This window comes from Pezoporus flaviventris, unplaced genomic scaffold (genome assembly GCF_033815535.1).
Source record: "Pezoporus flaviventris isolate CSIRO_AGI_PZ_B2104156 unplaced genomic scaffold, CSIRO_AGI_Pfla_v1 ptg000013l, whole genome shotgun sequence".
In the NCBI taxonomy this organism is placed as follows: domain Eukaryota; kingdom Metazoa; phylum Chordata; class Aves; order Psittaciformes; family Psittacidae; genus Pezoporus; species Pezoporus flaviventris.
This window is the reverse complement of record NW_026892561.1, coordinates 30,227,516-30,254,438: the sequence shown is the minus strand read 5'-3', so window position 1 is coordinate 30,254,438 and position 26,923 is coordinate 30,227,516. Positions and strand designations below refer to the sequence as shown.

Genomic DNA, 26,923 nt, shown 5'->3' with positions numbered 1-26,923 from the left:
TCACTCCAGGTTTAGGCATTGTGTTAGCATTTGCGAGATGACTTTGGGCAATTTTTTTTTGCTGCAGCAAGCACCTGATGAACTTTAGTCAGGTGAATAAGGGATTATCAAACATCAACCCTGACATCCCATCAGCTGACATGGATATTAGAAGAAACTAACCACTCCCTGACATTTTAAAGTTTGCCATTTACAAGGCATTCGATCTGAGAGCTCACTCACTGACAGTGAGAATTAAAGAGTAAACTGCCGGCTTGAGCAGTATAACCAACTGATCCCTGTGTTAGCCTCACAATATGCTTAACAGGATTTCCATCTTCTAGTTCCCCCCAATCCAATCGGATACACAGTACTGGGATAACACAATTCTGGGGTAACTGCTTGCCAACAGTCAGAAGTATACTCTTTCGAAAAACCAGCATGAGTATATAACACAATGTGTGAGAACTGGGCAATTGTTAACCTTCTCTCCTATTTCTTGTTGGAACAGGAAGATTTTTAGTGAATGCATCAAGCATCTTAAAAGCTAACAACAGCTTAGCAGGTTAAATGTGAAATAGGTTTATCAGATCAGTGTAGTGCTCTTCTTGTAATTATGTTTTTACAGCCTGGTTAGGGGATGGCATTGGAGAAGAGCTTGTGATGTCAGAGTGGGAAGGGCTTAGAAGCAGGGATGAGGGCTAATCAAGATAAGTTCAATTTGTATTTAAAGTAAAGTCAGCGTTAGTTAAGGCAGTTTTTGACATGTTAATCTTGATGTGTTTTAAAGGCTGCCAATCACGTTACTGAAGCAGCTTGAAAGGAAGACTTATAGAGAAAGCACACACTCTTGGATGTTCATGGTGTCTTCGTTTTACCCAAAACTAAGGTCTTCACAATAGATGTAAGTATACATGAAATAAAAATCAAGTGTGCTAGTTTTCAATGTAAATAGTGATGCAATATCAGGCAGGCAATACCAAGAGGTGTATGATTTTTCTGATTTTGATAGGAAGTACTTATCTCATGTTAGAAACAAGGCAGCTTTTCATTAAGAGCAGCACTGGACTGCAGAGAGTAAAGTTAGGAATAGGCAGAGGTGATACAGGAAAAGCAAAGTATGTGATTAACTATGTTCTGAGTTTTCAGCAGATGTACTCTTACAGGTAAAGAATCCAGCATATTCTGGTGCAAACATTTTAATTTTTATGACATAAACGTGACCATTTTAGAAACATTTAAAGATCTATGAAGGATTTTACTTTGGGAAAGCTTGTCATTACATAGTATTTTTCTAGAAGACTTTTAATACAGATTGAGTTGTTTAATGTCTATGCACAAATATCTCATTGGCTTGTAACTGGTTGTTAATACACACAGCTTAATCTTTCTGCTAATTATCTTTTTAAAGTACAACAGAAAACCTTCAATATTTACAGATACTTCTTGGGTGGTGGATTTCCTGAAACAGCGTGCAATCAGAATTAATTGAGGCTGTCATCACACAGATATATCTGACTGGTTCAGTCTGATGTAGATTTACCTAGCCAAAATTTTGCTGGTGTGCTCAGCCACTGTAATAAACCCCAGTGCTGGCAGCTTTGTGGGACACCAATGCACGCAATGTGGTATATTTTGTAAAACTATTGTCATACCGTGATGAGGGTTCCTTACATCTTGTTATTATCTGAATATGTGGGTGGAATCAACTGTAGACTGACAAAGGCTTGGGCACTATTATATTGCCTTCAGAGCTAAAATGTCAAGTTCCTCAGCTACAGGATATGTGAATTTCCATGTCTCCCTGGTGCCCCAGAGATACGGAAATAGAGAAAGAGAGAGAGGTGAGCAATCCTAACTCAAGTAGGTCTGATCCTTCAAACTGGAGGTGAAAATGTTCAGTCTGTTCTAAGAGTGATGAGATGCCGATTTCCAAGACTGTTTACAGGATCAGGTGTACAATTTCACATGTTAATCTCAGGGGGAAGAAGTTTGTATTAAAACTTGTGACTTCATATATGAGTTTGGAAAATAAGAGTGGGTTTAGTATCTCACATCTGTGACATATTTTAACATACCTGCAAATATTTTTTAAGATGAATGTGTAATGTCTTTTGCTTTGTAATAAAGAAAGCTAACCTGAAATTATTAATGATAAAAACCCTCACCATCTGGTTTTACTTTAGTGGCATAAGACACAGAGGATTTTGAGAAGTCCAAGGGATACTGCCGCAACATTTAACATCCTTACTGAAGAGGGTAAGCACTGAGGATTCCCTACGTATTTTCTAGATTCAAACTCTTAGCCAGTGAAGTTAAAGAGTTGTTAAATCAAAATAGTTTTAGGTAGCCCTCCTAAAACCTGTTCCTCTTTCCACTACCTGGTTTATTTTGGCACTGGGAGTGCTGTCATTTGCACTAGTATTTCATGTTAAAGTGACACATGAATCTCACTAAAATTCAACTGCGTTTTTCATATGCAAATAGGAGCTTTGCTCTCCAATTGCCAGAGAGCTTTCCATCCCAAGAATTGTATTTCCAGTATTTGAGAAGACCAACAAACTTTTTTAAGCTTTAAAAGAAAAAAACACTAAAAAGTTAAAAATACAGAGTTTAGTTTTACTGATTCCACTTAGGCTACATTTTGCAATCTTTGGACTTCTAGAAGAATCAAAGATAAGAGGATAACATTTCCAATGTCAGCCATAATTATGAAATAAATCCACAAGGAAAACAAATTACATCATGCTTTTCTCTCTCTGTATATAACCAATATAACAGAGACCCATCCCTTGTAAACAGCTTCTCCATGCACCAGTTTGCCAGGACACAGTGGTGTACAATGTTATACACAGGTATGTATGCATGCACACACTTTCTCTGCTACAAGCACTATTTTCATTAGGGTTTGCTTAGTTATTTTACTCAGTTTTTGAAAAGGCACAGTTAAAGCATTCACTGTGATCTCAGCTGGAGTCTTTGGATGCTGCCACAAATATGAATGAATAGTATTAGCAGCGTGGTTCTGCAGAAACCAGTCCTGGGTGCCTGAGAGCAAGAACTGCTAAGCAGTTCCCACCTCAGCTGCTTACTGTCCTGTATCTATATGTCTCCAATGCCATATCAAATGGCAGGACTGCTACTTTTTCCTTCACCATCTGTCTGTTTCACCTCTTGCTGTGCATTTGTGCCCAGCACAATGCAGCTCCACCTTTGGTTATACACTGACTATTGCCTTAGTGGCACACAGGCATAACAGCTTCCCCTTCCCCCAGCCATTCCAGTGGGAACAAGAGAAATTATTATGAACCTAATTTTATTCCTGAAGGTTTGACTTGATTTCTTCTTGAGGCCAGTCTGTTTAAAAAAACACAAGTGACTTGCTGCTTGCCATCTTACCAATTAACTAGCTCAGAAATGGTGAAACATCCATGTCTTCATGTCAGTGTAAAGGCACGCAATGCAAATGCGACTGGCTGACACACACAGTATAAATATAGTTATTTTCCTTTCTTTAAGGAACATATCGTTCTCAATCCAGTTTTAGGATTACACTCTAATCTCAGTCTCTGAGCAGTCTGTGCCCACGTATCTAGGATTAGAATTTAGCCCTACAGCCTCTCCTGTGGTACCTTACCCCAATTAAGAAGACATATTTCATTCCCTCCTTATGACATAATGTTGGTATTACTGCCTTCTTGCTTTCCAAAGTCATTTATTTTGCTGACTGTGGGTTCTTGAATAAGTACAATCTCTAGCTCTATGACTCTTAGCACAGATTAAGGCCAAACCCCTTTAATACTACAGTTAATAACATTAGATTATTCATAATATTGGAATATTTATTTAATTTTTAAAACAGCATCTCATTTCTCAGGTAATCAGGAGAGGTTTTCTAAAAAGGGAGCCAATGGAAATGAAAATGAGACGATGTACGAGTTTATTTACATAGTTCACTCATAAGCATGTATACATGTTTGTATTAAATATTTAATTGATTTCTCTGACACAGATTTACCTGAACATTTTCAACAATACTCAGCTTCTCTCAAAGAGTCTGTGGAGCCACTACAAAGGTATGCTAAACATTGCTTTTAAAAAAGGCTAATTCTGTGTGTTTGATGTAAATAAAAGTATTAGCTAATGAAATCTTAATGTATTTAACTAAAAAAAAACAACAAAACCAAAACAACAAAAAAAACTCAAAAAAGGTCTTCCAAGTCTGTATTATACACAGGACTATACTATATTTTGCCAATGAAATTAATAATGTAGGTATACAGACTGTAGATGCAGACATTTTGAAACCACATATAGCATGATTAGATTTGCAAATGCTTCTGGTTCATGAAGTTCGTGTCTTGTCCTTTCTCATCTAATAAATTGAGACAGAATTAGTACTGGGTGAGTGGTTCTGCCTGCTGCCAAGTAGGGTTTGCTAAGGGTAAGACTCTAAAGGTAGAGATTAACTTGTCTTCATCCCTGTAATGTGCTGTACAGCCAGGATTTGTGCAATAGGATCAGAGAAGAGCCATATATGAATGTAATACTAGACAGCTGGTGTGTATGAATTTATATGAAGCCTGATGCCAGATTTTGAGCTACTCACAAATCCCAGCTTATACATGTATCAGAAGTGTACTTTCCCTGTTCCCTCAGAGATTTTTTTTTTTTGCTGATATTGGTTTCTAATATACTAGTTATGAAAATAATATGAACCTTAAGCACCCTAAATTTCACCTGCAAGTCAGAACCCCAGCTAAGTAACCAAAAAGGGTGGTTTTCCAAATGGAATAACATAGATCCATCAAGTTCAGTATCTCCTGACACAGGGTGACATACAAGTCTGTATATTAGCTTATTAAGCTAACTGTTTATCCTACCTGATCAATTCAACACTTCCCTGAACAGAAGACTCAGGGAAATAAGTAATTTAATACAGATAACCAACATACAACATGTGTCCTTCAAGTTAAATTTAAACTATACTGATATTTTGCCATTCAGCTTACGAAAGCAGACTAGAATTCTAGTGGAAACAGCATCTCAACATTTTTACCACAAATACCAGAGTTATTTTTATGTATCTGAGAAGAAATCCAGCATAAGTGAGATAGGATTGACTGGCACACCAATGAAAAAAACAGAATGATGTCACAAAGCAATTCAGTGAAAACCTCATTAAGGAATCAAACCTTCCTTCTGGCTCGCAAGGGTTCAAAAAACTGGGTCAGTGGAAGCAGTAAGCTACAGCTTTAGTGGAAGAAGACACCAGTGAACTTCCACGATGTATTGTTCCATGATTTGTTCAATACTTTATCTTCCCTGTGTCAAACTAAAAGAGCACCTAGACTACTTTTGTAAAGATAAGTTGCTTACATGATGCATGTTGCCTGAAGTGATGCATGTTGCCTGAGGTGATGCTCTGTGAATCTTGGTCACCTAATGGACAATAATTTGTCAATAAATATGGCTCAGCTTCAGGGGATGCTGCCGTATTCAGTACACTACATTAAGTGAAAATGCTAGCATTTAAAATAAAACCCTGCTTTTTGAAAGAAAAATTTTAAGACAGTTCTTAAATAGTTGCCCCTTCAGCTATAAAAAGAGGCTATGTGAGAGACTACCTATCAACAGACAGTATAGCATGACATCCAACACAAAATCCAGACTTGTTTTGGGAACTGCATGAAGTATACAGTGATGCTGGTGCCACTGGTTTCTAACCGCAGTTACTGCTGCTTGGTTATTGATAGATACCTGCCAGAACAGGCAGTGTATAAAAGATCCCACGTGGAGGTTGTGGTTTTGGGTCAGAATAGATAGGTCTTTTCCCACAAGGTTTTCCATGATTCTATACTTTAAAGTTGTATCAAATAATTTGACTCACAGGTGTGATTTCAGGGTGGACTGTAGAAGTTCTAAGTAGGCCTAATAAAGACAAGTATCTTTTACTTGTGTGTCTTTTTCCCTCACACAGGGACAGCTTCCCCAGACTAAAGTGTATTCACAACTGTGATTAAACAGGGGATTGAAGCATTCTAGCAGTTTCTAAAAAGCAAAAGTGGTACAGCTTGTCAGGCATCTGACAGACAAAATTTTGTTAGTGTTAATACAGCCTTTCAAATTATTATTATTACTATTATTATTTATTTATATTATAATTTACTAGAATAAAATGGCTAAAACCTGGGGTTTTTTTTTTCCTCATAACGTCTATCTGGACCTCTGCTGGTTGCTTTGCACCTTAATATTCTGTAGTCAGGGGCACCAGGAAAGACGAGGCTGTAAGGTGGTTAGCATGAAGTTTTTAAATTGTAGCTTTGCTTCCCAAAGGATTTAATACACAGCCAAACCACCTAAATGGCTCAGTGGACCAACATGGTAGGTCAAGTACTATCATCCCAATTGCTATCTATTTTTTGAGCTGCTGTAAAGTTTAGTTCAGCACTAAATCGCTTTAGTACTGAGCTTTAAAATGCTTTAGCAGCTCAGGAGCACTTTGGCAGCTCAAATGCTCTTCATGAAGCACCCAGCATCCTAAACCGCTTTAAGTCTAAAGTATCCTAAAAAAAAAAAGCAAATGGAAACACACCCAGCAGCACATGTTCAGGTACATATGTCAAGAACAAAGTACACAGTGCTTGCTGTTAATGGACTTGACAGGCGTATCTGTTTCCAGGAAGACCTGAATCTTGGTCAACATATAATCTAGCACTTACAAATGTAAAGAATTTTTTTATTTTGAGGGAACACCAGTAATGTGGTCCAAGTATAGCCTCTGCTCTCAGTCAGAACAGCTGAAATTACTAACTTGTCTGCCTTTTGGAAAGCTCATTTTAAGACTGAGACCAAATAGCCACACCATACCAAGGAAATGGCAAATTCCTGAAGCATGTGAATTAGACTGATAGCTTTCCCATAAAATATTTAGTAACTCATCCATAGGTCAAAGGCAATAAAAGGAGATATAATGATTATTCTAATCTATAAATGGCTTGGGTAACAAAATGCAGGACTTGGCTTACATCACATTTTGGATAATAAACAGTTTTTAAAGTTCAGCTCTGTTTTGGAGAAGGACTGGCTGTTAAAAAGGGAATCCTGGTTATTCCTGCTTATTATTTCTAAGGAACTTCTGCATACTAGGCAGCTGATTGAAAGGCAAACAAACTGCTTGGCAATTGGATCTGTCTTGTACTCATAACAGTGTTAACATCTCAAGCTGTGTTTAATCTTATTGGTACTTGTACAATACCACTGACTCTGCAGTAGTCACATACATACAACTGGTGCCACAGCTGGATTTTATCATGCCAAAGCCATTAATCAAGACATTGAATTAGTAAGCCTAGAAGCAGGACAGGATAGTGTAAAAATTAAAATATGTTTTGGCCTGAAAAGTAAGCAAGTTTGGCATAAATGTGAAAATACATAAGAAAGACCTGAGCAAAAGGTAGTCAGAGCTCTCAGGGAGGGCTGGCATTTTACTGCAATAGTGTCATCATGACATGCTAAAGACAGACTAGGCAAGTAAGCCATGAAAAGCCAAACCATCCAAAGCTCTGGGTGATTTTAGCCTTCTGTGCTTCAGAGATCACATCTTTGTGGAGTAATTATTAAACGTGAATTCAGCAGTTGTCAGCACTCAGCTGAAATGGAAGGTAGATGCTATCAGGGAATTTGTCAGTGGCTTTGGTAGGGTCTGGATTTCTCTTAGCATTCCTAAGGTGTCCCTCACTTATCTATACCATATGCCAGATGAATTTATGAGCTGTAACTCCCTACCTGCAAGATGAGAACACTTAAGCATTACATCTTCCTTGTTTCAGAAGACAGAATTCATTTCATTAGGTCTAATGTGGGAGAAAATTCACCCCCTTAATTTCAATTTAATTTGAAGAAAAAAAAATATAAAATTAATCAATCATTTGCTGTGCAAATCCAATTTGAAAGCAATGTACAGATGCCTATTACCTTTACATCTAGCCTGCTCCCTCTGCCAACCCCCTCAAAGCATCCTTCACAGGATAGCTTTTTAACATCCAGGCTGAGTGTTACAGGACTTATTTCCTCTATCTGCAGAAATAATCCTGCTGTAGGTCAAAATCCTGAGTAGGGTGGTTATACTGTGGTTATTCATTACCCTGGTATCAGGATCATTTGTAATCTAGTCACCTTCCTCTCTGGACAAACTTAGAAATGTCCATGCTATCCACCTTAATGATAGCATAGCTATTCAGTTCTGCATCTGTAGTGTATTAATTTTTAGTCTAGATTTCTACTCTTCATCTGGCTTTATTTACCTGTACATATATGGGCAATTAATCTGAGCCTACCAGTCTTAAGGGGCTGATGTCATTTAGAACAGCTTATTTCTACCATTTCTTTCCAGCTGTTTCATTTAGTTTATAGTAGATAGGGATACCAAGTATCACAATTCCTAAATTAAAACTGAAGATACCTGCCTTCCTAAGTGTAATACCTGCCACTGTTCTCAGGGCTGCTGGGATACACCAGGGGCTGCAGGCAAAACTCTGTCTTACTCATGTCCTTTTGAGCAGCTGGTATTTCACAACATCCTGACTTTTCTTGCATAGTAAGACTCAAGGACACTGAACAACTCAGCATAAATAAGGGCAACATTTGCATTGTCCCAAAAATAGAAAGTTTCTATATGGTATCCATACAATCCACAAGCATTAAAGGGTACAGCTGTGACTGGCAGAAGGACTGCCTGCTCCTCTGAGAAATAACTTACATAATCTGCTCTGTTTCTTACATTTTCTAATGTTTTATTCTTTTCTTTGGACCTGCTGATTCAGTTCTTTACAACAGAAAAGCTGCTGCTGTCTCCTTGCAGAATGACTCCACGAGATCACATGAGAAAAATGTCTATCCTGGGAGAACAAGGAACACTAGAAGAAAAGCACTTATACCGGTTAGCAAGTGGCATGGCGGCAGGAGGTAGGCAGGAAGAAACCTAGCTGCACACTGGTTTATAGGATTGCTAATATCTGTACAATGCACAAGAAACAGCCAGCAATAAGTTTAATGCCTTTAAAAGGTATTTCAAATTTATCTTAGGAGTAACTGGAGAAACATTTCTCTTAAAGGTAATTAAAAGCTAACACAGGGGATTCTTGGCATTCGGAATTTGATCATGTGATGCTAAGCATCTGGAAGAGGAGTCAAGGTCACACAGGAACTCAGAAACAAAAGCCATAGCTGGATGTTATGATGCTCTTGGTCACCACTGTGGGCTCCTTTTTCTTAGAGATGCTGAACAAGGCAGGTTCCAGCTAATAATTTTTTTCTAAAACTGTTTTAGAAACGAAAACTCTCCAGCAGAGAAATTAACATTCATGGCTATTCTCTTCTGTATCATATCATTAATGAATTGTTGTTAATTGTAAATTGTCCTTTTGAACACTTGGCTGCGCACATCCTGTTATTTTTACTGCAGCTTGATTGTATAAATATACATTAGTTAAACAAAGTGGTTACAATGGCACTGGAAACATAGGTTTTTAGTTGCTGTTATTTAAAAAAAGAGTGTGATTTGCTAACTCGCACTAAAATGCTTGAGGAAACACCCGTATTTTTTCAAGTACAGTTATACTGCAGACAGAATCACTTTCACTACACTGACAACAGAACGGTATGTGCTTTCTGTCAGAACTGCGGCAGCGACAGGAGATGCTCATGCGCAACCAGCTGATGGCGGTAAACCCTCAGCTGATGGGTGCAGGGCAGCCGAGAATGCAGGCGATTCCCTCCCAGTTTGAGCCTCGGCTCGTTGACAGGTACTTTGCAACATTTCCCTATTGTAATACTGCAGTTAAAGAATAACCGTGCTGCATCTGCGTATATAAACATGCTAGATTATTCTTAACTAAACCATCTCCATTGTGTATCTGAATGCATTTGGTTTTTTTCCTCTCAGAGATCTGTTACCTTCAGCTGAAATGATGGCATCGGCTGACCCAAGACAAATCCATATAGCATCCCACCTCGGGCCCACGGTCCCACAGCATGCAAACATGCCAAACATACTGTCCAACCGGGTTTACCCACCCCCAGGTAACGAAGCATTGTCTGCACCCTGAAAAGCGATAGCCTGTAAATGAGAAAGCAAACTCCACCTACTGTTTTTTCAGAGGTTTGTTGGTAGTGTCAATAACAGTTTGTTTTCTTTGGGAAAAACAGTCTCACTGAGAAGAGGCAGTCTGCCTACCAGAGATTCTAAACTGTGCCAGCTTAAGTCTAAACACATCCATTTTAACTTTTGTTAAATGCACTGTTTTCAAAAGCATTTGCACATTTTTGTTCTCCCATTTTCTTTTTGTATTTTCCAAGCATTCTCACACTCAAACAGAACACTGTCACTAAATAAATTAGTCCAATCAACACTTTTTTTTTGCTACATTTAACTCTTGCTCATGAATGAGCATTGGCTGCTTTAAGACTACCTTACTTTAATCATATTGTAACATGGCATTTTACTCGTGTAGGGCAACTACAGGTCCTTTTAATAAAGGCTCAAAATTACAGGGCACAGCTCTAAGGGAAAGACTGATACCACAGTGTGGCAACACAACGGTGGCACATATGTTGTGCATAAATTTATGTATCACTTTATACAAAGGTGAACCTTACTATCTTAAGATTCCTTCTTTGAGATAAGGGAATAAACTCTCAATGCCACATAGATCCATAAACAAGAAATTCAGGCTTCAGCTTCCCCCCTGTACTGTGAATCTCAAATAAGAGATTCCCTCAAGAGGAAGTATAATGTAAAATTACATGGCACCTAGACTGAAAACAGTTTTGAAGAGCAGGTTTGCTTAACTGTTGCTTATTAGTTTCTGAGCAGCTGTATGTACTTCAAAGACATAAGGCACCAAATAAAGTCACCCTGCTCTCCTCTTCATGGATAATAACAAGTAACTACAGGTCTGATCCTGCAGACAGCTGATGCTGGACTACGTGTTTTTACTACATATTCCAAAGCAATGAACACAAATAGAACTTAGCCTGAAGTCATATCAGCTTCCTAGTGAAGCACACAGTTAAGAGTCTCAGTATTGCTTTGGGATTTGTGCATTTGCTTTAAGAAACAAGTGAATTTTAGAGATTTCTTTTTTTCTTCTCTTCCCTTTAAGGATATAGCTTTCTGCAACCAGAATCCATGGAAGCTGTGGCCAGGAGACAGGAACTGGTTCAAAAGCAAAATATTGCCAGGTAATCAATAGTAAACTTTGTTTTGAGGTACATGCCAGGATTAGGGCAGCAAAGGCAGGTGGAAATTGTTATTTCACAGACTTTTTGTGTTTTTTTTATTTACAGTGATTGAGATACTTTTTCCAAGTCACCCAGGGAAGCAGAGGAACCTTGATTACCTCTTAACATATGAAGCTACTTAACTTTTTGCTTGCCCCCATTCTGCTTTTAGCCTTAAAATTATATAGAAAACAACCCCCCCAGCTTAATTAAAGACACAAAGAAGCTACGAACTTCAGCCCTAGTCCTTGAACTCTGGATCCAAACAATCTGAAGTTACAAAAAGTCACAAAAAATTAAAACATCACAGCTGTGTGTGACAGCACACAACATTTTAAGCCTTTCCAGCTGGGCCCTTGGCATGATTAGCTGTGTCTCCACCCTACCAGGGTGGACAGCTTTCCAAGTTCAACCAGTCTGAATGTCAGGGTGACTATAAAGTCCAATTATTTGTACCAGTTTTGGGGTAATCAGTAACTGGCTAAGTAACCACCACTGCCACCCTCACAGCCACACCATTTTCATAGCCAAACTCTAACCTCAACCACTCCTGCACTAGGCTGCAGCACAGAACTGAGTGGCAGTGCCCCTGATACACTAAGATCAAAGAACAGATAAATTCTCAGCAGGCATCTCCAGAGAATTGTGACAGAAGTGTTTTGAGATCTTCAGTCAGCAAAGCTCAGTTACTTTCAAGCGCAAGATCTGCATCAATGATGCATTTCATACAGCTCTTGTCATATGGCAAAACCCCTCAGAAACACAAGTAAAATAGCTAGCAGCAAGCATGGTCATCACATACACCCTCAGCCACATCAGAGCTAATCCTACCTCTTCAGGCTCTTCCTGCAGTCCACCAAACCCAAGAGAACCCAACAGAAAAAAGCTTAGCCTATATCCATAAGATAACCCTTAACCCCAGCCTTTTGTTGTCCTGACAACTGCATTAGCTTTATGCTGCTTTCTACTGCACACACTACTTTTACAGCTGCACTTGCTCCTCTCACGCTTTCTAGAAATCAGGTGTTGGCAAACAATCTGCTGTACTTGTGGCAGCTGTACTGCTGAGCACCTGGTCCCAAATCCTTGTTCTCCAAGGGACTCTGCCTCATACCGATGCTCAGTGATCCCCCATCTACCAGTCCTCAGAGAAGCAAACTATCTTATCTGGAGGAGTAGTCACGAATGTAAGGCTTTTTGCTGTTTATCTCCACCTCAAGAGCTGTGTGTAAGTAACAACAATTGGGCAAGATGTACAAGGACATGGTACATAGACAAAATACTTTCATTGCATCTCTGAAAGCAGAAAAATAATAATATGGAGGTTGTTGTAAAGATGAAAAGAGGGCAGAGAAAACCCCCCTAGTGTTATGATCAACTAACTCCTTTTTGTCACAACAGTCTGAATAGATACCTTTTGACCCAACTATTTTCCTGACAATTTTACATTAATGAGAAGTCTCCTAAAAGTCAGATTCTCTCTGACCTATTACCCTCATTGCAGTTAAGAGCTACAGTAGGAGCTACAGCTTTCTGTTTGCTCACTAGGTTGGCTCCCGAGAAAGCTGATGACAGCAAAGGTTGGTACAACAGAGGCACATACTACTCCTTGTATTCTCCGTGTCCCACTGGTAAGCCCTCCTAACCACAATGCCAGGGGCAGGAAGCTGTCACAGACCATGGAGCACTGGCTTTATCCACCAGAACAGAAAGCAGTTGAACACTTACCACCAGGACCTCACTCTTTCATGCTCAGGTGCCATGCGCTATTGAGAGTTACTCAAAGAGATTTACATTAGCTTACTCTGAATGCATGCACAGGTTCCATAGATAATGTAATTCTAGTTCTTTATCACAGTATCACTGCTGTTTTGCAGTTTTCTGTACACTTTTGATTGGTAATGTAAATAACTTATTTTCTTTAGTCTTATGACCCTGGAGACAATTTTCCAAATCCCAAATGAGCATAATCACTGTAATAATGCCTGGATTGCCAATATACAAACTACTTTTTTTTTTTTTGTCTGAACTATTACCTAGAGGCATCACATGGAAGATGTATTTTCTCTTCCTTTTAGTTTATGTATCTGTCAGCACAATAAATATAGCCAGGTTTGCATTCCATCTGCAGTTTGTGTTCTCTCACACATAGCGACATAGGGGAGAGAGAGAAGACAAGCAGTACTCTTGCCTATTCAATTATCTGAGTTTTAATCTGTTACTGTAAACAGAGGTGATGAAGGAACTGAGCTGCCCTAACTGCTTGTGCTCTGTGTGTCTCTTAGAATGGAAATGGAGATGAGTGCTATTTTTCAGCAAAAAGAAATGGAGAAAGCTCATCGGAAAGGACTACTGGGCCTGGAAGCACCTTTCCTTTACCATGGGATGCCAGCTAGTCCCATTGCTTTCCGTGGCAGGCACAGACTGCCTGAAGGCCATCTCCCCAGTGACTTATATGTTCATCGTACCACCCTTGATGAAATTCATGGCAACACTATGCTAATGGCAACCAGCCCATACCCTCCAGTCACCACTTTGCAAAGGGAGAGGGGACGTCGACCAGGGAGAAGAGCTGGAAATCACAAAACTGCAGAGTGTAGTGCCAATGGCACAAAGAACCAAGCTGATGACAAAACTACAGACCCTGCTGCAGCTGCAGTGGATGATGAGAAAGAAGACAAGAAAGAAGCAGAGGTGGAGACACCAAACAAACATGAACAAAACAAAAACCAGACTGAGCCATCTGCAGCTGCTAAAAACTGTAAAGAGTTTGAACAAAGCTTGAGAAAAAACTCTGCTACTCATGAAATTTCTACTGAAACCAACAGCTGCAACAATACAAATGAGAAAGAATCTAATAGCTCCTGTACTACTTTTGATGACAAGTTCATGTACCCTTCTGCAATCCCATTCTCAGCATTACCATATGGATTTCCAGTACCAAGCAATGCACTGCTACCCTCAGGTTTGTCAAGTGTGCAGAGTACAGTTAGGGTGGCATGCTGATATAATTTATTTTTATTGATTTGCTCTCTTATTTCCTCCCTCTGTTTTAAGCGAAGTTTTTGTATGATAGAGTCATAGCAACTGAATGTAGAGTTCATATGCAGCAAATAGGAATAACTTGGTAAATCCGAGTCAGCAAAGGTGGTCTTCCCTGCTGCTTGCTGGCACAATGGAGGTTTCAGTATTCTAGGTAGCAGTGCTTTTCCTTCCAGGATAATGCAGTTGCACAGCAAAAGTCACAAAGCAGCCTCCTAACTGTTTCAGTTCTCTGTGCCACACACTATATAGCTGCAGGATGTCATCCTGAGTTTATCTCAGTCCCTGGGAGAACACACTTGCCACCCCTAAGCCATTAAATTAGCAGCACTTTGAGGTTCTCTGCAATTCTGTTTAGCATGTTACATTCTTTCTTCTTCTGGTGATCAGGGAGAAATGTAGCAGCACACAATATACTAATCATAATCCCTGTGCTTGTCAAACAGGACAAGGAATCCCTTAGAAATCACACTCATTTAGGAACAAATTTAGCTCCGAGATTTAGACCTCCCCAAGAACAGCATAAGACAGGGGCCTCTCAGCCACTACGTAAGAAACATTGTTTCTAAAGCTTTGCAGCTCTTGTTAAATACACCAGTGCCTTGCAAAACTCTGTATTACCTAAAATGACAACAGGCTGAGCTGTTTGTCCACCATGATCTGCCAAAGACATACTGTATCACTGAAAAATATAGAATCATAGAATCATTTAGGTTGGTAAAGACCTTTAAGATCATTGAGTCCAACCATAAACCTCATACTGCTAAGCCCAACTCTATAAACTGTTATCTGTCTGTGACTACACACTGCAGTTAATTCATCAGGTTCTGGAGAAGTGTAAAAAAATTCTCACCTTAACAGTTGTTTCCTATTGATTTGCCAGCAAAGTTCCAGAAACATAACATTTTTGTTCCCCCCTCAAAGGAGCACATGGCCTGATCCTGAATGGAGAAGACATTTCTTCAACTGAAGACATTCGCAAGTGGACTGTTGATGATGTTTACAACTTCATCATTAGCCTCCCTGGCTGTTCAGATTATGCCCAGGTGATTATAAACATTCATCTCATTTTCAGGTCTTTAGGAGCTTCTAGATTTAAAGGTCATCAAACAAATGTAAATGCTAGAGGTTAACTAGTTCTCACAGACTTACAAACATTAATAGTTTTCACTGTGCTTCAGCATATGAAGTTACTTCTTAAAGGGGAAACCAGTCCATGATCTGAGGTTATATGCACTTCTGCTGCACTTGGGAGTCATTGGTTATGAAAGATACCAGGAGGACCAGCAGCAAACCAGTAGTATAAGGAAAATATCTTAATTTTTTTCACTCCACATGCCCTGCACAATTTTTATGCAGATTAAGGGAATTTTGCATTCTTGGATATTGGTATAACCCACCTACCACCCCTGCGTTCTTATAAGCATCATTCCATTTGAAAAATGAAATATCATTAGAAATGCAAGCACAGAGACTGAAATCTTGCATGTTGTAAAGCCTCAACAGGATCAACACTATTCTTTCATCAGTAATAGGCTGCTTACATAAAAACCCACAAAAAAAGAACAAACAAAAAGAACTAAGTAACACTGAAACATTACAAAGTTCTCACTTGCCAAGAACAAGTAGATAAACTACAGGCAAATGTGCTGATACCCACATGCCTGAACAAGACACCTCATGCTGCAGCTAGGAGATAATACAAAGACAAAACAGTAAAATTATTATTTCCTCCTTTTATTGCCTGTGCCTCAGGAATAAGCATAAAAACTAACCAGTGAAGTCTGTTTTAGCACACCATGATGTGTTTTATCATTTCACAAGATATTTAAAGACCACGCTATTGATGGAGAAACCCTCCCACTGCTAACAGAGGAACATCTCCTGGATACAATGGGACTAAAACTTGGACCAGCATTAAAAATCCGCTCTCAGGTATGATCATTGAATGTGTGCCAAGGTGGCAGGTCACAGAGATGTGAGAGTCAGAAGCCAGCACGAGGAAGCTCTTCCAAACTAAAACACTTTTTTTTTCTGACAAGGTAACCACCATATTAGAAGCAAAATCACTCCAGCATAGTGCTTTTGCTTCTCTGTGTGTTACAACAGCATGCAGGATCAGGGGAGGTTAGGACTGTCAGTTTGAGAGACACTTCAAGTAGAGTCAGGATACACCACCAGTGGACACTAGGCTGAGGTTTGAAATGGAAAAGATGTTTTTGATGAATTAATTCAGTTTCACTACATTTTCCCCTTCCCAGTTGGTAAGAAGTGCTCTGACACACACATGCTTTTGTTCCAACCTGACTTTTAAAATATAGCAAGTAGAGGTTTCTACAGCCCTTCTGGGAATATAATTGTACATGTTTCACGGACAGGCTGTCCCTCTGTGTTTAAAGTCTTCAGCTCTTAATTTCATCATCAACTCTCAGCGTGTTTCTCTTGTTGCCTGGTTCTTTTCTTTAATTCTTTGCTCACTCTCACTCTTCTCACTAAAACCAGCTTCTCCACTACTGGCTGGCAGTTTGCCTCCCCTCTGTCCCTCGGGTGCTACAGCACATAGGGAGCAAGAGAAGCTGGCTGCCAGGCCCAGCACACTGGGCCATTTCCAAGCTGAGTATTGCCAAGATTATCCTTCCACAAGAACCTGGGCCTAGAAAAACACAAAAGACGGAAAATGGAAGATTTTTTTTCCACTTTTGCTAACAACTAATAATCATTTGAGATGGGTTTGAGAGGGGATCTCCTGGATGTCCCTAGCATTGCTACATGAGTCAGCCTTGATGTTTAATGTTTTTAATGCTATCTCAAGAAACAATTGCTGCAATTGGTCTTTTTTTCTCTAAAGGTGTCTCAACGTTTGGGCAATGTGCTCTACATGATGAATCTTCCTCTGCCAGTGCCATTGCCACCTGCTTCAGGCAAACCCTCAGATCAGCCTCCTGACATAGCCTCCCCTCTTCACTGTAACAGCACTGGAGATGCGCTGGATAGTCCAGGCTCTCAGGACCCAGAAACTTCACAAGCAGTGGAACAGATCATTTCAGAAAGCAGGGAAAATCCGTGCAGCACAGCTGGATCTCAGGCTGACTTCCAGATGATCACTTTCCAGAAAAGTTGAGCTAAGTCCAGGACATAACATTTTTTAATAGTACAGGAACCTCTAGTTACAAAGCATTTGAGAAGATAGCTACAGTGTGAAACCTCTGTGTGATGGGGGCCGAATAAAATAAACTGCAAGTGCAGCATGAGGAAGTGTGGTATCTGAAAGGCATCACAAAAATGCAACTACATACTGGTGCAATTACTTTCAAGTGCAACACATTGGAAAGAAACCAGTACGGTTAACAAATACTTTTCATTTTTCATTGAAGTCCAGTGTCATCACTGAAATCTGTCAGAGATTCAGAGTGCGCTGTCTTACAGTGTGTTCCTGCAGGCTGCTAAGAAACTACAATGAAAAGTTACAGCTTCCACATACAGCTTGCTGCTGCTCCTGTTAAGCAAAATTTATACAGGAAATTTGTAAGGGATTCATTGGGAGAGTATGGAATTACCTGCAGAATATAGAGAAATAGACCCTAGACTCAGCAATTTGGGTTAATTCCATTGCTATTTGAGAACTAAGCCTAAGTGCCTGGGAAGGGTATAGACAGGAAACATGGATTAAACCCTGGACAAGGAAAAAACAGGTGTAACAAATTTTAATTATTCTGAGGCATTCTTATCACTGAGGTTTCAACTTGCTGTGAGTGACTGCACCACTGAGATGAGTTTAGAAAGAAGCATCAGCGGACTCCACCATGAAGACCAGTAACTGTGACAGTAATGTTCCTGCAGGCAGCAGGCTCAAAGTCACACATTTCCACCCCCAACCACTGCCACAGCTCACCTTTCCCCTCTGCTCACATCAGCAAGCCACGGAAAACTCTTCACTTGGTGGCACACTCAAGTGCTCTTCACTTTGGAAGAGGCCATCAATTTTAGCCTGAAAGCTCCCTCTTCTCTGCAAAAATATGGTTTCTCCTCATGTCTGGCTAGTGATTCATTACCTCATAGCAAACAAGAACACAAAATAGAGTTTTTAGCTAGGAATAAATCCCCAGCATTTTATCGTGATTCCTGTGTGAATTATCTTGGTTCCCTCTTTAAGGGCTTGGTCATACAGTGGTCTTCCACTTAGGTTTTGGAAGTCATTATACTTCCACTCTTCTCCTTTCAAGAACACTTCTTTACTCCAAAGGATATACAAATAGTTCTGATAAAATTAAGTTCTGTAAATTGAGGGTTGATGATAGGCTGTGCTTCTGCTGTATATTGCTACTTTAGATTCTCTCCCCTTAGTTTAGTTTGTGTGGCCTCAAGCACTTAAAAACCAAGAGGTACTCTGCTGTTTAGACGGGGAGTGTGTAAGCATACAAGGAGGTAGAGTACTCTCATATTTTAGACTGTGAGCACGTGTTCTTTTTCTTTAGCCTGAGATAAATGATTTTATGTCTTTGATATATTTGTGCACTAGATAATGTGTGATTAGATCCTTGCAACAGCAACTTAAGATGCTCATTTTAGCATACTGTCCAAACCTTGCAGCCTTCAGAGGAAGGGCAAACATCTGTTGCACTCCTTTTCTGAACTAGCAAAGTCTGTAAAAAGAGTAGAGCCTAATTCTGCTTTTACTGAAAACTGCCCCTGGACACCAGTTATGACAGTTTTGGACTCTGTACATCTATCTCCACATACTGTTACTGGGGGTTAAGTTTAAGGGTTAACTGATGTAATCCAGGAAGGCCCAGTGCAAAAATGTGGGATGCTGTGCAGCAAAATATTCTGAAGTTGTAGACAGACACCGAAGTAATCCCTTCCTAAGTGAAGTGCTGACCTTTACATCTGTGATCTGGTGAAATATGAGAGTTTTCCCAAGAATTTGGATTATGTTTTATGCCTCATCTGTGGGTATTTGTCATATAAAGAACTACTTACTGAATACTCAGCAGTCTTCAAAATCAGCAAAATTATAACCTGAAGCTGGAAGTCTTCAATATAAATCCATAAGATTTTCTAAAAGAAGTACAATAGCAATATTAATCCTGGACTATCAGGATTGCTGTTCACTTCAGTTTGCTGTTCACTTTGTCTCAATTAAATTCAGCAAGTATTAACCTCAGTTCTCTTCATTAACTTTTCTACATCTTTTCATGGCTTTAAAACTTAGTGAGGCAGCTTGGAGAGTTTTATGTTGAATTTGGTAATGTAAATATTTACTTTTCAGATTTTGGATGAAACACAAGTTTCACTGTAAAAACTCATATTCTGTTTGAAATGCTTTTACCTGCAATTTTAATACAGAACATCTTGGATTAATTGTACCAGAAAAAAATGTTTTTACAGTAGATTTAACTATTGTGGTTTTTTTAAATGTAGATCGTCCATATAGCATGAGGGGAAAAGAATGTATTTTTATATAGTACAATTGTTTGTTAAAATATTAAAAAAAAAAAAAAAAAAAAATAGGACAGCTTTCTGTTTAGCTCTGAAACGATTTCTAACTTGCTTTTTTTTTTTGTACAATGGACAATCATGTTGACAATGCCATATACCTAATTATACACAGTTAAAGAACTGGTTTTCAAATGGCATCCTACTTCCTCACTGGATGAAACTTTTGACTTAACCCACATGAGAACTTCACCCTAGAAGAGCATCTCTGATAGGTTCCCAGGTCAAACAGCCCACGAGATGTCGCTGCAAAGCTGAAAGATGTTACCGACTATCTCTCCAAATGGGAAAGGCAGCACACTTAAAGGACAGGTGGTCTGTTACGACCAAGGATGAAGAAACTGAATTTGTTTTTCTAAAGTAACAGCAGAGGAGCTTTACTTGAAATTCCATATGCTAGGGAAGAAAGACTAAAATTTGGTTTTGAAGAATGTGACTACTTTTGAAAATGGCTCAGACATGAACAAAGCCAAAAGCAGAGAAAGCTGGGATACAAAATTTGCATGCTGGTACTACTATTACAATTAAAAAACCCAACATGTCCTTTGCACATGCTGGGGTCTCCTTCCCAAAATGACAAACAGAATGAGTTCATAGCTTCCTGCACGGGGGGGGGGGGGGGGGGGGGTGTTTCCTCTCCTACAAACGCTTTACAGAGAGAAATAAAAAAAAGCTAAAAATTGAAATTGATATAGAATCAGAAGACAGACCCGTATTTTCAGATTTTAATACGTTTTCAGGAATTACGTTTATGTGTAAACAACGAGGCATTACTGATTCTCAGCAGCTACGTGGTCTTTTTTGACTTTTAATGCTTACTCCAGCTGCAAAGGGGTGTAGCCAGCACACACAAGTACATAAGAGAGCTGGCAGAACCGCACTGCTTGATGACTTTCTGGTGTCTGTGACACCACTGCATTCAATTTTTCTACTATGCCACTAAAATCACAACAGGATGCAGATGATATATTTTAATATGTGTGGTACCATTAGAAATGTATCACTTGATGTCTATTGCTGTATTAGTCTGTAACAGTGATGCAGTTAATGAAGAAGAGAATGTTTTTTATGAGATGTTGTAGAAGTGCCTCATTTTGTCTGTATCCACATTAAACGTGTAGGCTCCTAGGGACAGGGACTTCCATTTCTTTTCTTTTTTTTTAATAGGGCCGAGGTTAAAGACAACATAAATAAAAAGATACAGCAAACATAAAAGAATGGTTCTGTACTATAACTAACAAAACTAGGAAAGTCCTGAAAAGGAAGAAACATCTTGTCCTTCCACAACCTGTGTTTCTGACCTCGTGATTGCTGCATACGATGATGATGTACAGTACACATTCACACAAACCTAAACAGATAATTCTCCAGTCAGTTCCCCAGGTAAAAAATCTCTTAAAAAATGCTATAAATAGACAAGTTAGGCAGAATTCCTACCTGTCCAAGTCAGGCAGCCATTCTAATCAAGCATACAAATGCAAGAACCAGCAGCTTCAAATACCAAGGCGATGATATTTGAAACTGACTCATATCCATGCCACCAGCTGCTTTACAAAACTTAGCATTCTAAGACCTTATACAATTGTGAATCCTCCACGAAACAGTTTTCAGAATGTTAATTTATCCTTTGAGTGTGAAACAGAAAAAATAATCACCCCCCTCCAGTTTTAAAAATCACTTTTCATATTTTAGACTCTCCAAATACCATAAATCAATGTTGATTGGGTATGCAGAGTTCTGAGTCACCTCCAACATTGGAAATACTACAGTAAAGCACCCAAAACTAGATACACCTCTTGTTTTGGTATCTTGCTCCTGGTAAAGGCATAATCAATGATGTCCTATCTAAGCCCTTTATCATTCACTGGAAAATAATAAGGCAGTTTTATAATGCTGGGTGTTCATCAGGGTTCTGCTACCCGTGATGCTTGGTTTTGACTGAGCCATTCACACTAGAGTAAACAGCTATAGCTCTACTGCTCTATAGCTATCTATATGGCAATGATTCTATAGCAAGAGAAAACCTCACCTCTCCTTTTTTGTTTTGTTAGGGTTTGGTTTTGATTTGTTTTGTTTTTTTCATTTTTCTGGGGGGAGGTTACTTTCTGCCTTTGCAGTTGCAAAGCTCTTTCCTTTCTTCAGGAAGGCTTTGTTCCTACTATCACCTATACTGAGGCCACAAGAATTATTCTGTTGACTTGGCCTTTACATAGCCTTTCCTTACTCCATTGCCAAGTGTACCTAAGTCTATATTCTTCCAGACAGACAACAGTTCTGCTACTACCCATGTGTTCTTCTTGAAACAACAATTTCCATGTTGGTGAGGATACAAAACCTTTTACTTAGACCATAGAAAAGAGACACCTATTGTCTCTGTTGCATAGAGAACAATATAGTATTTTTTCCTATAGTACAGGAAAGACATGAATAGATGTTTTGCTTTATCAAAATTTAAAAACATATAAACGTGGCATCTGTGTGTGTGAATTACTGCAATAAAAATCAACCAACCAAAATAGCACTGCCAAGAGAGCATCAAGCCAGCCTGGTTTTCTCATTACCTTTCAATTACAGGGTTCAAACAACTCTGTTAGAGGACTGCTGCTCAGTCTGGGACTCCAGCATTCATGGGACTCCAGCAGTTTGTAAACATGCATTGAAAGATGGTCTGTAAAGTAATCACTGGCTTCTGGTTGAATCTGTTAATTGGAGAGACGTAAACTCAAGAATCACATTTTTATATAACAAATATTTTTAACTCAAATACTTGTAGTCATAACAACAAATTTATGATTTTATAAAAAAGTAACTATTTGTTTTTCTTAATGCTCTATCCTTAAATATCACCGTTTTTCTCTTCCCCTCCTGCCACTGCCAAAAAACACTGAGATACAAGCAAGCAAGCCAGTCTTTTTAGCTTTTTTTTTTTTTTTACTTAAAACCTTAGCTGGCTCCTCTGAAAAATGCAGAGATACATTTTCTATTTAACATTCTTATGTGTCCAGGTACATCCCCACCAACTCCATCATGGTCCCCTAGACCAGAAGTCTTTAGGAAGAATATATGCCACTCCACATCAGGAGAAGCATGTCCTTCTTAAGGTTCATCAGTTATTGCTAAAATGAAAGTATATTCTTGCAATGAACAAAACTGGTATTTGAAATAGCTGCAATTAGTTACAGAAGGACCAGAATCGGGAGAAATTCACTCTTAGCTCAACTATGGGTTTTCTAAGTTATATGTATCAAATAATTCTGAGTTGTATAGAAATGAAAAGAACTTTCAAGAGTGGAAGCACTTAAGACGCATCTTAGCAAAAGATAATTCTGGGGATTTGTCTAATGAACCTTTGTCACTCTGCTAAATTAAAAGCTAAGTGGCTAACTAAATATTTATAAGCTTCTGAGGTAGAAGTGACTCAGGATATGTCTACACTGGAGTGTGCTTCTGAATTATGACTCATGTATTTGTGGGTGGATTTTAGCTGAACCTGCCTTGAAAGTATGTGATGCTGTACGGCACAAGGCTCATATTATCATAGAATCATAGAATAGTTAGGGTTGGAAAGGACCTTAAGATCATCTAGTTCAAACCCCCCTGCCATGGGCAGGGACACCTCACACTAAAAACATCTTACCCAAGGCTTCGTCCAACCTGGCCTTGAACACTGCCAGGGATGGAGCATTCACAACCGCCCTGGACAATCCATTCCAGTGCCTCACCACCCTAACAGGAAAGAATTTCTTTTTACATCCAATCTAAACTTCCTGTTTAAGTTTGAACCTGTTACCCCTTGTCCTGTCACTACAGTCCCTAATGAAGAGTCCCTCCCCAGCATCCCTATAGGCCCCCTTCAGAGCCTTCTCTTCTCCAGGCTGAACTGCCCCAACTTTCTCAGCCTGTCTTCGTATGGGAGGCGCTCCAGTCCCCTGATCATCCTCATGGCCCTCCTCCGGACTTGTTCCAACAGTTCCATGTCCTTTTCATGTTGAGGACATCAGAACTGCACACAATACTCCAGGTGAGGTCCCACGAGAGCAGAGTAGAGGGGCAGGATCACCTCCTTCGACCTGCTGGTCACGCTGCTTTTGATGCAGCCCAGGAGACAGCTGGCTTTCTGGGCTGTAAGCGCACACTGCCTGCTCATGTTCATTTTCTCATTGACCAGCACCCCCAAGTCCTTCTCCACAGGGATGCTCTGAATCTCTTCTTTGCCCAACCTGTAGCTGTGCCTGAGATTGCTCTGACCGAGGTGTAGGACCTTGCATTTGTCATGGTTAAACTTCATGAGGTTGGCATCAGCCCACCTCACAAGTGTATTGAGGAATATTCCTTATATTTTTAACCCATATTCAGTGCTGAAGCTGACCGGATGAAAAGGGTCGTCACTCCAGAGCCTACAGCATGCTACCATCGGTAGATGATCTAGGAAATAGCTCCTAGCATATTGCTGGGGAATTTGTCTGATTTCCTTGGATTCCTTTATGGAAGCCCTTTTCTTTCTTCCTGCCTGCTTGCCTGCCTTTCATCCTGCCTGTCAACAGGTAATTTTGACTTGTGTTCTCCCCTCTCCTCCCCCCAAAGTTTTAAGGATTAAACTTGGAGCCAGTGGGTAAGCTTTCTGCAAATGAATGGTTTGTTTAGCAGAACAGACACTTGCTCAGACTTCCAGTGTCACTTCTATTCCTCTACTGCAGAATGCAGTGTGACTGTACAGAGAGTTTGTGACATGCTTGTCAGTAATTCAATTGCCAATGTGTATGTAGCCTTGCACTTCTGGTGCATATTCACACCCTCTTACAGATCCAGGATGACTGGCACTGAGCCCAAAACAATGAGATTACCAGTAGCACAATAATTTGTCAGGAATAAGTGAATATAAGGCTGCAAGAAAACATGTACCAGAAAGAGCAGAACACCACCCAACTCGCTGTCCTGCCTCAGAGGCCAAGACAGGATACCTAAAGCAGAGTGTAAGAACAAAGCAGCCATTTCAGACTACTTCCAGGGACCTACCTCACAGACAACCAGAGATGATTTTATATTTAATAGCTCATGATGTATTTTTGTTCCATGAATGTATCCACCTGTTTTTTGTACTAAATATCCAGCATCCATACTGCTATATTAGATCACACATCTGGGGTAAAGAGGAGAGGGAGGAGGGAAAAGGGGATAATTAAATGCTGTCCGTTTGGCTTCAGTTGAAAAAGGAAACCACTCCACTTGCATGCAATATCCTTCACAACAGTAATGTAAGTGGTCATGATTCTGAAACCCTACTCTAATCAAAATGGCAGCAGGTACTTAAGGGGCTGACTTCCCTACATGGTTCTGAAATGCTTCTTTTTGCGGCCTGTCCTACAGTTGACACAGACACTGACCTTAAACGCAAGCCTTTTGAACCTTCACTTTCACTGGCTTTCTTGAGATTCAGCCACTTGCTTCTCTCTTGTTCTCCCGCCATACCAATGACTACAAACAAACCTGTCCCATGTAATATTCAGCCTTGATAGGCTCTGTGCTCCATAGTGGCACAAAGTTCACCATTCATGCCTTGCACTGAAGAGCACATTCCCTGGTCCACTTTCCATCCCTTGGTCCTTTCTTACAGATCTGCTGGAAATGATCAGTTTGCTCCCTGTGCTGCATACCAATCTGGTGCTGCATGCCCAACTGTCCTGGGAAGAACTCATTCAAGTTACTGTTTCTTGAACTTCAGATGAATTAAAAGTTCTGTGGAAAAAAAAAAAGAAAAAAGAGATTAAGCAGAAATCCAAGGTGCTTTTCTGGCAACAAGCAGCTTGATCTACTGCAGTTAGATACTTTTAAAAAAGCAAAATTAAGAGCTAATCATTAAAGGTGGGTTTGAATCTGCAGTAGAGGCTAAGACATAGAAGGCATATGCAAAATAAGAACTTAAAAGAGCCTGAAAGTAGAGGTATGACAGATGATGATCTGCAATGAGACCCATCATGAAGCAGCTGCACTCTTCACGAGGAGGGCAGCAAGCAGATAACAGCATGGTTCTGAACAGCCTCTCCCATAGAGCAGGAGGCGTTTCACAGCTTCAGTTCAGTTTGTGCCTGTGCAGGGAGAGGAGAGGGCTTTGAGCTACACCATACTAAAACCCTCACTGCAGGCATTGTGTATTATTAGCAAGCTGTAAGTTACAGATGGCTAAAACGTCTTCCACAAGACAGCCCCGTTTCAGATGTGCTTTTATGTTACTGTAAGTACATGAAGTAACTGTTAAAACGATTGCTAACTTAAAAATGTATTTTTTGACTAAATGCAGCTTGCCTACCTTTTACAAGGCACTGTTTTATTGTAACCATAAAAACTTTAATTCCCTATACCCACAATCTTTTCTCTTGAATTACATTTTATAGTTTGTTCGCTCTGCAGCCTGTCAGCTTAATTTGTAACTTGTATAGATTTTCTGCCCAGCAACAGCAAGAGGAAAATATTCAAAAGGAAAAGATGTCGTACCAGAAAAAAAACAAAACAAAAAAACCCAAACAAAACAAAAACCCCACAAAAAATGTCACAGTGACTTGGGGCAAATATGCTGCTGGAAACAATTTTATGTTTTTAATTACCTACTTTTCAATCTGAGAGGTTCCAAAATCACAGGAACGGGAAGGGACAAGACTTGAAAGGGCTTAAGGGCTTGACAAGGCAACACAGCACTGCACATACTTTTCCACCCCAAAGTGCCAGGGTGTGGTTTGGAAACATGGAGCCAGGATAAACGATTATATGCTTTGCTGAGTGACCTCATAGCAAAAGCATGCAGGGCAACTACTGACAAAAGATCTTTTTACTGTATATAGGTTGCTTTCTGAATCTAATTATGTAAGTATATGAGGTCTGAGCAACCAAACTGTTTAAACAGGTAAGAATTAACAAAGGCCTGTTGCATCGAGCATCTTTAAGGCCGAACTTCCTATTTAGAAGTAACAAAACTAAACGTGTACATTTTTACTGCCAATGAGCTGGAGCACCTCTGTTCCAGTAGGATGGGCTCGCTCTCCAGATCCCAACTGACACCTCTAAGTGCAGACGGACTCCCCAGCTTGTCCAGCATGTGGTCACACCACTACCTCCTGCCCCCCCGGCT

At 39.8% G+C, this 26,923-nt stretch overlaps 1 protein-coding gene and 1 long non-coding RNA gene across 3 annotated transcripts; one reads left to right on the top strand and one right to left on the bottom strand.

Annotated features, from left to right (window-relative positions):
* The first annotated feature begins 688 nt into the window (after positions 1-688).
* On the top strand, positions 689-17,838 carry SAMD7 (sterile alpha motif domain containing 7). Of its 2 annotated transcripts, XM_061452577.1 has the most exons (9): positions 689-883; positions 8,843-8,946; positions 9,659-9,785; positions 9,926-10,062; positions 11,145-11,223; positions 13,548-14,227; positions 15,229-15,350; positions 16,129-16,239; positions 17,153-17,838. In XM_061452577.1, exons 2-9 carry the CDS (start codon positions 8,844-8,846, stop codon positions 17,423-17,425), a joined length of 1,632 nt encoding a protein of 543 aa, XP_061308561.1. In that variant the 5' UTR covers positions 689-883; position 8,843; the 3' UTR covers positions 17,426-17,838. The 2 variants fall into 2 exon arrangements, with proteins under 2 accessions (XP_061308561.1, XP_061308562.1); XM_061452578.1 differs by lacking the exon at positions 689-883 and having other exon boundaries at positions 8,837-8,946.
* Positions 8,754-26,885, bottom strand: LOC133268837 (uncharacterized). The gene is made up of 4 exons (XR_009743186.1): positions 26,407-26,885; positions 25,185-25,536; positions 22,362-22,499; positions 8,754-8,897 (listed from the first exon to the last, which is right to left on the bottom strand). It is a non-coding gene; the product is annotated as an uncharacterized LOC133268837 (long non-coding RNA).
* Between the last annotated feature and the right edge of the window lie 38 nt (positions 26,886-26,923).